This window comes from Rana temporaria, chromosome 5 (assembly GCF_905171775.1).
Source record: "Rana temporaria chromosome 5, aRanTem1.1, whole genome shotgun sequence".
Classification (NCBI taxonomy): Eukaryota; Metazoa; Chordata; class Amphibia; order Anura; family Ranidae; genus Rana; species Rana temporaria.
The window spans coordinates 288,993,828-289,006,175 of NC_053493.1; the positions used below are offsets into that span (position 1 = coordinate 288,993,828).

The following is a 12,348-nucleotide window of genomic DNA, read 5'->3' on the forward strand; positions in this document are numbered from 1 at the left end:
AATCAGGCACATAGATACGACCGCGCAACTTAGAGATACGACGGCATATCTGGAGATACGCCGACGTATCTCGTTTAAGAATCTGGCCCACTGTGTTTATTATTATATATATATTATTACTTTCACAGTATAAATTAACCGCTTATAGTAGTGATTATCTGCTATTTTTGTGCTATAAAGGGCTAATTTTAGATTTTTTAACCTCATTATGACAGATGATAAAAAAAGAATGCTGCTGCTAGTCAATGTCTTACGCTGGCCATACACGCATTAATTTGTGGATGAGAATATTCGTATGAAAATTTAATGTACATTCGATGAATGGACGAATGCTGTTTGAAAATTTCACTTGCTTTTAACACTTAATTTTAAAATACATTTTTTTTAAAGCAAAAACACATACACTGGGTCAGATTCAAGAAGCACTTGCGCCCGCGCAACCATAGGTTGCGCGGCGCAAGGGCTTACTTGCTTCGGTGTAACGAGTGCTCCTGATTCAGGAACCTCGTTACACCGACTGCAGCCTAGGATATGACAGACATAAGCCTCCTTATGCCTTCGTATCTCAGGCTGCATTCTTGCGTTGGCCGCTAGGGGGCGCGGCCATTGTGATCGGCGTATAGTATGCAAATTGCATACTACCACCGATTCACAAAGTTGCGCGGGCCCTGCGCACGCAAGGTACGGAGTTTCCGTACGGCGACTTTAGCGCAAGGTTGCTCCTGCTATAGCAGGGGCAACCAATGCTAAAGTATAGCCGCCCTTCCCGCTCGTGAAATTTAAATTTCACGTAGTTTACGTAAGTGATTCGTGAATGGCGCTGGACGCCATTCACGTTCACTTAGAAGCAAATGACTTCCTTGCGACGTCATTTGCCGCAATGCACATCGGGAAAGTTTCCCGACGGAGCATGCGCTGTTCGCTCGGCGCGGGAGCGCGCCTAATTTAAATGATTCCCGCCCCCGGCGGGATCATTTACATTAGGCAGCCTTACGCCCGGCTATTTAGCATATCGCCTGCGCAATTTACGGAGCTACTGCTCCGTGAATCGCGGGCATTTCAAAATATTTGCGTGGGCGCAGAGCAAAACTCGTTGCCCTGTGCCGACGCAAATATTGCACGGATCTACCTGAATCTGGCCCTCTGTCCGAAAAATTGTTTGATCGAAAAATGTATTATGCTCCTTTGAATTTTCCCATCACTGCGGTCAAAAACAAACATTGATTTGATCCTGCTAATGATATTCTTAAAACTTTTTTAACATATATATATACATATACATATATTTTTTACATTTTTTTTTCTTTGAATAAAAAATGTGATCACTGAGTCTAATGATATGTACCAGATTCAAGCTCTAATAGTATATGATATCTATCTATCTATAGCTATATATATATATATATATATATATATATATATATATATATATATATATATATATATATATATATATATATAAAATAGTATCTCTTCCATCTGTTATTCTTAGATATTTTGTTACCTATCCATATAACTGGTTATTTATATTTACCATGCATACTGCATATAGATATTCGAGAATAATTTTTTTTTTTTTTTAAACTTTACATATTAACTAAATTATACCCAAACTTTTCTTGAGATTTTTATCCGATTAATCAAAACAATAATTGGTCAACTAATCAATTATGAAAATAATTGTTAGTTGCAGCCCTAGATTATTGTTGGATAACCTCATCTTTGTTGACTCACTTACCTATAATATACGTAAAGCGGAGGTTCCGCCGATTTTTTTTTACTTAAAAGCCAGCAGCTACAAATACGGCAGCTGCTGGCTTTTAAAAAATGGACACTTACCTGTCCAGCGCGCCCGCGATGTCTGCAGCCGAGGCTGAGCAATTGCTTGGTCCTCGGCTGCTTCCGCCGCCATCCTCGGTGAGGGAATAAGGCAGTGAAGCCTTTTGGCTTCACTGCCCGATTCCCTACTGCGCATGCGCGAGGATCGCGGCGCGCCGTCACTGGTCCCCGCTCTCTCCTGGGAACAGTGTTTCCCAGAAGGCAGTGGGGGGACGGGGGGTGACGTGACAGGCTGGAATCCCCACAGGGATCAGAACCCGTAAATGGTGCAAATACCTGTCTCAGACAGGTATCTGCACCCCCCTCCCCCTGAAAGGTGCCAAATGTGACACCGGAGGGGGGGAGGGATCCAAAAAGCGGAGGTTCACTTTTTGTGTGAACCTCCGCATTAAGGTTATTTTAGACTAGTGTGGTTTATTTGAGTAAAGGATGTGTGAGAGTGGTCGAGGTATTACACCACTCAATTCAGTGAAAGAAGAATTACTCGAGAGGGAGTAACAAACTAGTAGCTCCTCCTCCTAGAACCTTCAGGGTCCCCGGAGCAAGAAACCATGAAGGGCCGTCTTACCCCCAGTCAAGGCACTCCTTCTGAGCCTGTTGGCAGAACACCAGGGCCTGGTTGAAAGTTTGACTTTTGCAACCCTTGTAGTTCTTCTACTGGTGTCAGTAATTATTTTTATTTATTTTTTACCATTTTTTATTAATTTTTTACAATTCAATTTAATCCTAAAAACACGACCTGTTGGGGGTGCTTGAGGACTGGAGCTGAGAAACATTGCCCTAGAGCAGGGGTAGGCAACCTAGGCCCTCCAGCTGTGGTGAAACTACAAATCCCATCATGCCTCTGCCTCTAAGATTGTCAGGGTCTTGCAATGTCTCATGGGACATATAGTTTCACCACAGCTGGAGGGCTGCGGTTGCCTTCCCCTGCCCTAGAGCATGGGGCTGGGTCACAATTGCGACCCCTGCAACCCCTGTAGTTATGCCCCTGCTACACATAGAAGGTGTCGTAGATACCTTTTAGAATGCCTTTGGGGTGCAGTACCAAAAGTGTTGGTGGTTGTGCCCATTTTACGCACCTATCAGAGGCCGGTACATGAATCTGGCCTTGCCTATAGTGAAAATTCTCCTCTAGGTGATCTATGTACTGTACATTACAAGGATTTTAACAAACTTTGTTGCAGATTCCTTACCTTTTGTTATTCTGAAGAAAAAATTTGTGTTTGTCTGTGTCCATGTTGGAAAGTGACTCTAATAGGAGTGGTTTCATAATTATCAATCAGCTGATGCACCTGCAGGGTAATAAAAAGGAAAGCTGTTGGGCCTGCATCCCTTTAGGCCCCGTACACACGACCGGATCTGTCCGCTGGGATTTATCCGCGGATCAGTTCCAGCGGACAGATCCGGTCGTGTGTAGGCCCGAGCGGACTTTTCCCAGCGGATAAAAATCCAGCCGACGGATTTCCAGCGGATAAAAATTTCTTAGTATGCTAAGAAATCTATCCGCTGGAATCCAGTCCCTCGGACTTATCCGGTCGTCTGTACAGACTCACCGGATAAGTCCGCCCGATCCCCATCCCTCGCATGCGTCTAAGTGATTCGACGCATTCGTGGAAGCATTTACCTTCCAGGGTCGCGCACGTCGCCGCGTCATCGTCGCGGCAACGGCGCGGCACGTCACCGCGTATGTTTTCCGCTGGGATTTTGATCTGATGGTGTGTACAGCCCATCAGATCAAAATCGGGAGCAGAAATGTCCGCTGGAAACGGTCCGGCGGACCGTTTCCAACGGATATCCTCTCGTCTGTACGAGGCCTCAGATGTAATTTCCTATTGGGAGTATCTCAACAAAAATTACATTTTTGTTGCAGGGGATGCCTGCAATCTGACTTGTATCTTAGTGCAGACTTCTGGGAAAATCAGTGAGCTAATCAAACAAGAAGGAAATTATGTTTCTGGGGGGCATTCTGTACACATTCTGTGTACAGAACACCTCCAGGTGGCCGTATTGCATTGCATTTTCAGAAAATTACGAAACTGCTGATTGAAAAGGAAAGGTCATTTTTAATAACATTCAATTGCAATATGACTTGTGTTGCAATTGTATACGATATATTATTTTTTCTTTATTTGTTATTTTTTTTGCCTGTGAAAGTTAAACTTTAACCACTTGTCCTAACCAGGCCATTTTCAGCTTTCAGCACTCTTGAAATTTTGAATGCAATTGCTCAGTCATGCAGCACTGTACCTATATGATTTTTTTGTCCTTTTTTTTTTTACACAAATAGCGCTGTAATTTGGTGTATTTAATCATAAATTAAAAAAAAGAAATAATTTTCTTTGTTTCAGTTACATAATTTTGCAAGTATATATATATATATATATATATATATATATATATATATATATATATATATATATATATATATATTTGTTTTTTGTGAAAGTTATAGAGTCTACAAGCTATGGTGGAAATCATTGAAAATTGATCACACCTGATGTACTGATGACCTATCTCTTCTGGCGACACTAACAAGCCAGGAAAGTACAAATACCCACCAAATGACCCCTGGAGATGTTGAGGCCGGAATCACACTAGTGCGTTGCGTTTTTGAGCTGCGTTCCCGTTGCGAATTTCTCTAGAGGGTGTTCTGCGGATCAACTGCGGTTTAGCTGCGGATCGGGTGCGATTTAGAAGAAATAATTATCTGAGCTGCGTTTTTGGTGAGGGCCAATCATTGTTAGCTGTGTGATGATGTAGGTAATTAAAGGGAGTGACCTTTCTTGGACTCTTCCTTTTTCACGAGCATTCAGTATAGTGTGGAATTGGATTTGGATTTCAGAAGAAATGTGTGCTGCCCTGCCCATGATCATGCCTACAGTTGTTGCTGCAACAGCAGCAATCTTGCTGGAAGTTGAGTGGAGGAGAAGGAGGAGGAGAAGAAGAAGATACTGGGTTCATCCTATCATTGCAAATAGGGATGAAAGAGGGCAGTTCATGATATTATATGAAGATCTCCGTGGGCATGAGGACAAGTTTTTTAATTATACACGCATGTCAATAACCAGGTGATTTTTTATTTAATTTTGCTAAACATTTTCTTTCTCCATTGTTCCATATTAAATTTTTAAATAATTTTTAATTTTTTTTTTGAAGTTTTGATGAATTGTTAGGACTAACGTACCATAGTTTGGAGCGCCAGAACACATGCTTCAGAGCAAGCATCCAGCCTGCACAAAGATTATTAATCACATTAAGGTACTTTTCCACACCTATGTGCATTTTCAAATTGATGTTGAAGCATGTATTCATTTTTGGTTTCAACTATCCAACATCTGTACTTAGAAATGAACAACCAGACATAAGATGCCCAAAAATATATTTATTTTTTACTTTTCTCCCAAAAATAAAGAAATAGACAACATATATTTGCTTGGACTAATATAAAAAATAAAAACTTTGCCTTCAAGTTTACCTCTGGATTAAACTTTGATTCAAAATATGCACACATGCTTGTTTACTGTGGGCATAAAGTAAACTTTAGAGATGTTGATATGTTTTGGGAAATAATGGTGTGTCTGAGGAGTATTGACTTGCTGAAGTAGATTCATCAATCTCGGTGCTTGAAGCATGGCTAGACTCGCCATGGTGCTGTGGGCCATGGTGCTGTGGCACATGGTGCTGTGGGCCATGGTGCTGTGGCACATGGTGCTGTGGCACATGGTGCTGTGGCCCATGTTGCTGTGGGCCATGGTGCTGTGGCCCATGTGTCTGAGGCCCATGTTGCTGTGGCCCATGTGTCTGAGGCCCATGTTGCTGTGGCCCATGTGTCTGAGGCCCATGTTGCTGTGGCCCATGTGTCTGAGGCCCATGTTGCTGTGGCCCATGTGTCTGAGGCCCATGTTGCTGTGGCCCATGTGTCTGAGGCCCATGTTGCTGTGGCCCATGTGTCTGAGGCCCATGTTGCTGTGGCACATACATCCCCTGCATTTGTGTTTGTGGCATAATTGAAGGGATTGGGGATGGGATGGGATATGGAGTTCGCCTCTGTTGTACCTCATATATTGAAGTTGGCTCCTGAAAGCTTGAAGTGTAGGATGGAGGAACATAGGGGTAAGGTTGGTTTCCTGGGTCTGGGTACTGGCCTGACATTGGTAAGTGTATGTGTGTTGTTTCTTTTGTTACATATGGCCTTTCCAATGTAGGTTGCTCGCTTGGCACTGTAAATGACTGCAGAACGTGTTCTACTGTGGTTCGCATTTCTAAATATCTCTCAGGTAGAACTTTTTTGATCAATGGTACAAAATTAAGCGCCAGTATTGTAGCTGGACATAAGAAAGCATCCACCTTTCCAGCCATTTGTTGTAACATCTCTAGAAGACGCTCGCTTATGTCCATCTGCGATACTGGCGTTCGCTTACGTGCCACTTTGGCAGGCCGCGCAATGCTTGTCGGAGCTGAGGAGGGTCCAGGCATAGGCTCAGGCAATCCAGAATCAGTCTCTGGGTTTGTGACCCATAGATCTGACCCAAGTGGCATTTCAGGTATTTCCTCATTTGGATCAATGCAAACTGCTGGCACGGATTGGGCCTCAGATTGGCTCTCTGGTTGATCCTCCAGGACATCCTGTTCGTCCCAACTTGCTTCGGTCCTGTTTTTATTAAAAAAGAGAAACATTACTAATGCAAAATATATAGTCACGATACATAGATGATGTAGAGGATAACTTACTCTCTCATCTCTATGAGTGGTTTCAAGAAGGCAAGGTCCTCTGCATACATATAGGGTAGCTGGTGCCCCCGAGCCACTCCTCACTTCTCTTAGATGTTTGTTGTATTTCTTGAAGGCATCACGCATGCTTCGCCAACGATTCTTGATGTATACCACTGTAAAAAAGAGAAGATACTAATTATTTAATATTTCTGATTTGTTGAAGGTACCTAGCTACAGGAAATTCATTTGGAAGTCTCCACTATGAGTTCAAGGTTGGAAAATCAACTATATCTGGCATTGTACATGAAACATGCCTTGTTTTATGGAATGTACTAAAACCATTGGTCTTCAAAAAGCCTACAAAAGAAGATTGGTTGAAGATATCAGATGAATTCTGGGAGAGATGTAATTTTCCAAACTGTGTGGGAGCCATCGATGGCAAGCACATACGCATCCTGAGGCCATTTGATAGTGGGAGTCAGTTTTTTAATTATAAAAAATATTTTTCGTTTGTATTAATGGCAGTGGTAGATGCCAAATATAATTTCATTTATATTGATGTGGGTGCTTATGGTAGCAGCTCTGATTCTGGTGTATTTAATCATTCCACATTTGGGAGAATGATAAGGGCGAATAGTCTGGATTTACCTAACGATTCCTCCTTGCCCGGAACAAATGAGCCAGCCCTCCCATTTGTTTTTGTAGGGGACGAAGCGTTTGCCCTTGGTAAAAATCTTCTTCGACCATTCTCAAGTAGAGCGCTGAGCAATGATAAAAGAATATTTAATTATCGGCTCACTAGGGCATGTCGAGTAGTAGAGTGTGCATTTGGAATTCTTGCCAATAAATGGAGAATATTGCACACCGCCATCAATCTCAGTTTGGAGCATGCTGTCTCTGCTGTCAAAACTGCGTGTGCACTGCACAACTATGTGCGAGAACGTGATGGAATTGATTATGAGGATTCCATGATGCATAACATGGATGCGGCACAGTGGAGTTTGACTAGGGGCACTAGCAGTGGGAAATTGATTCGAGATCAATTTCTTAATTACTTTCTATCGCCAGCTGGCGAGTTACCTTGGCAGATGCAGGCAATTTAAAACCAAAAAATGTGGTGTTGTCATCAAAATATATGGCCCTTTAAATATTAAAACATAAAATACTAAGCTAAAAATGACACTATGTGTAATTTGAATGCATCTTGAAAAAAAAATATTAAAGTTATTTTTTGGCAGAATATTAAGGACTCCGAAGTTATTCTCTACCTGCAATTGGACAAAAACACCAAAAATTGGCTTGGTGACACTGTTATGTGTGTTCTGCTGGGTGTCATTGTACAGAGGATGATGTCTTTGTAAGACCACCATGGCCAATAACGTCACAATAGGATGACAAATACAGATAGTCACTCCCCCAAGGATCTGCAAACATACTTGGTAAAGTGAGTTTACATATTTTGGTGATAGACACACGCAGACTCATACAAACAATGACCAAGGGTGTGGGAATGAGTCACGTGCCACCAGCAACACGGGGACAGGGTGCATTAGGAACACCATGCCAAGATATAAAACATGTGGCATGGTATGGGTTAGCAGACTTTACATGCCCTCACAGAATGCATGCTTGGATAAAGGCCTGCTCTGGATTTGTGGGCGGTATGCACTGTAGTTATTGGGGTCTACTTAGAATTATAATTTAAGAAGTTAGGGAATGAAAAAATAAATAAAACTTACCTTTGTCAGCTTGAACTTGGGATGAGCACATGCTCCACTCTGGCAAAAGGCTTTTGGTAATTTCAACCCAGGTAGTTTTTTTCAAAACATTGTCCTTATATTTAGGATGCCGGGTGTCATAGATTTGTGGGTTCTCCCTGACAAGGCGGATAAGCTCCTCGGAATCCACACAGTCCTTCACCTTAGCAGTGACTTTTTTGCTCCGTTTTTTGGACATGGCTACTCACCTCAGCAGCATGAAACAGACAGAGGAGGAACTAGGAAAAGGGGGAGGTGGTGGAGGAGGAAAAAAAACTTCCGTTCAAACCGCAACACACCTGCGATTTAGATGCGTACCCATAGAAGATAATGGGACTGAATTCGCACCTGAGCCGCACCGCAAGACATAAAAACCACACGCGGTTTGGAGGCAATGCGCAGTGCGGATGCATCGCACATATGTGAACCAGCCTCATTGAAAACAATGTATTTTAAAATGTCCTGCGATTTGGATGCGGTTGAAACCGCACTCAATTCGCTTAGGTGTGAACCTAGCCTAAAGGGCCAGTTCACACCAGACGCAGTTCTGTTCAATTCCGTGCACATTTTTTCCGCACTAAAAATGCATACACAGGGGCAGATCCACAGAGCGAGTACGCCGGCGTATCTACTGATACGCCGGCGTACTTTCAAATTACCCGCGTCGTATCTCTGTTTTGAATCCTCAAAACAAGATACGACGGCATCTGGGTTAGATCCGACAGGCGTACGTCTTCGGATCTAAGATGCAATTCTTCGGCGTCCGCTGGGTGGCGTTCACGTCGTTTTCCGCGTCGAGTATGCAAATTAGCTAGTTCCGACGATCCACGAACGTACGAGCGGCCGTCGCATTCTTTTACGTAGTTTCCGTTTGGCTTTTTCCGGCGTATAGTTAAAGCTGCTATTTCGTGGCCTATAGTTACACCTGCTATGTTAAGTATGGCCGTCGTTCCCGCGTTTATTTTGATTTTTTTTTTTCGTTTGCGTAAGTCGTCCGTGAATCGGGATGGACGTAATTTACGTCCACCTCAAAACAATGACGTCTTTGCGACGTCATTTAGCGCAATGCACGGCAGGAAATTTAGGAACGGAGCATGCGCAGTTCGTTTGGCGTGGGGACACGCTTCATTTAAATGAAACACGCCCCCTACTCGCCGCATTTGAATTCCGCGTCGTTACGCCGCTTGAGATACACTACGCCGCCGTAACTTACGGCGAAAAATCTTCATGGATTCGATTTAAAGCCAGGTAAGGTACGGCGGCGTAGCGTATCTCTGATACGCTGCGCGGGTGCAGATCTCTGTGGATCTGCCCCAGAGTGTTTTCCATGTATTCCAATGGCTCTAGTTGGCTCTAGTTCACACCATGCAGTCAGTTTCCGGTGCGGAAACTGACTGCATGGTGAGCCAACTAGAGCCATTGGAATACATGGAAAACACTGTGCATGCATTTTGTGCAGAAAAAATGCACACAAAACTGTACGGAACTGCATCTGGTGTGAACTGGCCCTTAAGCAGGGTTAGGTTATAAAAAATTATCCAAGCTTTGAACATCTCACAGAACACTGTTCAATCCATCATCTGGACATGGAAAGAGTATGCCACAACTGCAAACCTACCAAGACATGGCATTAATCAGAGAAGCAACCAAAAGGCCCATGGTAACTCTGGAGGAGCTGCAGAGATCTACAGCTCAGGATAATCTGTCCACAGGACAACTATTAGTTGTGCACTTTACAAATCTGGCCTTTATGGAAGAGAGGCAAGAAGAAAGCCATTGTTGAAAGAAAGCCATAGGAAATCCTGTTTCCAGACCTAAATCTAATTGAGAATCTGTGGCAAGACTTGAAAATTGCTGTTCACAGATGCTCTCCAACCAATCTGACAGAACTTGAGTATTTTGCAAAGAAGAATGGGCAAAAATGTAACTCTCTAGATGTGCAGAGCTGGTAGAGACATACCCCAAAAAAACTTGCATCTGTAATTGCAGCGAAAGGTGGTTCTACAAAGTATTGACTCGGGGGGCTTCATTCAAATACACGCCACACTTTTTTCAGATATTTATTTGTAAAAAATTGTGAAAACCATTTATAATTTTCCTTCCACTTCACCATTATGTACCACTTTGTGTTGGTCTATCACATAAAATCCCAATAAAATATATTTACATTTTTGTTTGTAACATGACAAAATTTGGAAAATTTCAGGGGCTACGAATACTTTTTCAAGGTACTGTAATGCTTTTCCTTGTGCTCTTCAGATGCTTAAAAACTGACTAAGAGATTAATTTGTTTATGTAAATTTCATGTTGATCAAGAAATTCTCTACATGGGTGGACCTGTCTGCACACATGGTGGAAACTACAAGGGAGGGTTCCTGGGGGTGCATGGACTGTATGTAACTACTTCAGTGATTGGGGTTTCCCAATTGGTCATGTGAGTTCATTCTCCACACTGTCCCAAAGTCCTAACACCATTCTGACGCACAATGATGAGTGACAGGAAATAGAATGTGGTGACTTTGGCTCACACAAAGGCAATAGCCAACCATCTAGAAAAAAAATGAGTTTGTCAGAGTTTTTGCCCAAAAAGCAGAAGACTTTTGTTCAGTTGTGGTAATAAATCTGAATGGGAAATGGTAATGAGTTTATTGGGGGAAAAGGGGATAAAATAAAATCAAATATGATAAAACCAATTTGTAATAGTGAATAATGTTTATGTCAGTTGTGCTTTGTTCAAGCACTTTAAGCTTATTATTACTCTATTTACAGAATGTACATAATGTATTTGCGTAAAAATATGAATAGGATAGAAACCAGCATTTCTAAACGGTGTACTCCCCACAGATAAAATGAAGGGGAGATGACAGAATGCCCCAGGCTTTTATTATTGCCTGCCAGATTAGACAGGCTAGATTTGGCTGAGCTTTTAATTACTGACCTCAGGTCCTAAGTGGTTTATGACTCTTTGGTATCCCATGTGTTATATGTGTGGAAGCTATTTAGGATCTAAGGACGGAGTTACCGTATTTTTCGCTCCATAAGACGCACTTCCCCCCCCTAAAAAATTGGGAGAAATACCTGTACGTCTTATGGAGCGAATACTAACGAAACCCCCGCCCGTTGTTGCCGCTGCTGCCGCCGCCATCTCACTATACAGGGCGGCCGTCTCCCTCGAGCGCTGGGCGATCTCATGTCACTCACAGTTAAAGAAAACTGAGCAGCCCCAGTGGCCGAATGGAGTACTGCCGCTCAGGCTGCTCTGTCTTTTGAGTGACATATGGACAGGCGACTGTGATGACGTCCGTGCCAGTCGCCAGGCACAGAACATGCTGCATTTAATGGACACAGAACAGGCTCCATTTTATGGACACAGGTAAGGCTGCAAGTCAGGCTGCATTTAATGGGCACAAGTCAGGCTGCATTTAATGGGCACAAGTTAGGCTGCATTTAATGGGCACAAGTCAGGCTGCATTTAATGGGCACAAGTCAGGCTGCATTTAATGGGCACAAGTCAGGCTGCATTTAATGGGCACAAGTCAGGCTGCATTTTATGGTACTGGTAAGGCTGCATTTCATGGGCACTGGTAAATATTTTGGTACACCATTTGGTTTCAGAATATTTTTTTCTTGTTTTCCTCCTCTAAAACCAAGATGCGTCTTATGGAGCGAAAAATACGGGATCTCCATTTCTATTGCATAGTGCCAGTTAATGATTTGAGGGGCAGGGCTTGAAGTTTCTGGATTATTCCTTAATGGGAGCAAATTATTAAACTGTAATCTCCTTGTGTTTTGTGTATTTTGGGGACACACCTGGTTATGTGCATAGGATACTACTATATTTACCTGTTGGTGTGGTTCACCCTAAAACCTTATACTGTGTATATGAGGGTTTAACTAACGTATTTGCCTGCTGTGAACCAGCTAACCAAACTCCTTTGCATGGTAAAATATATAATTCTGCCTATTTTCATATTTTATTGTGTATTAAGTGACTCTCTCCACTCTGCACCCTCTGTTATATACAAATATATACTGCATG

At 42.6% G+C, this 12,348-nt stretch overlaps 1 protein-coding gene across 1 annotated transcript; it reads left to right on the forward strand.

Annotated features, from left to right (window-relative positions):
• Positions 1 to 4,450: 4,450 nt before the first annotated feature.
• LOC120940861 (protein ANTAGONIST OF LIKE HETEROCHROMATIN PROTEIN 1-like) lies at positions 4,451 to 7,794 on the forward strand. The gene is made up of 3 exons (XM_040353948.1): positions 4,451 to 4,907; positions 4,996 to 5,097; positions 6,776 to 7,794. The coding sequence occupies exons 1-3, from the start codon at positions 4,687 to 4,689 to the stop codon at positions 7,653 to 7,655; spliced, it is 1,203 nt and encodes a 400-aa protein (XP_040209882.1). The 5' UTR covers positions 4,451 to 4,686; the 3' UTR covers positions 7,656 to 7,794.
• The last annotated feature ends 4,554 nt before the right edge of the window (positions 7,795 to 12,348 follow it).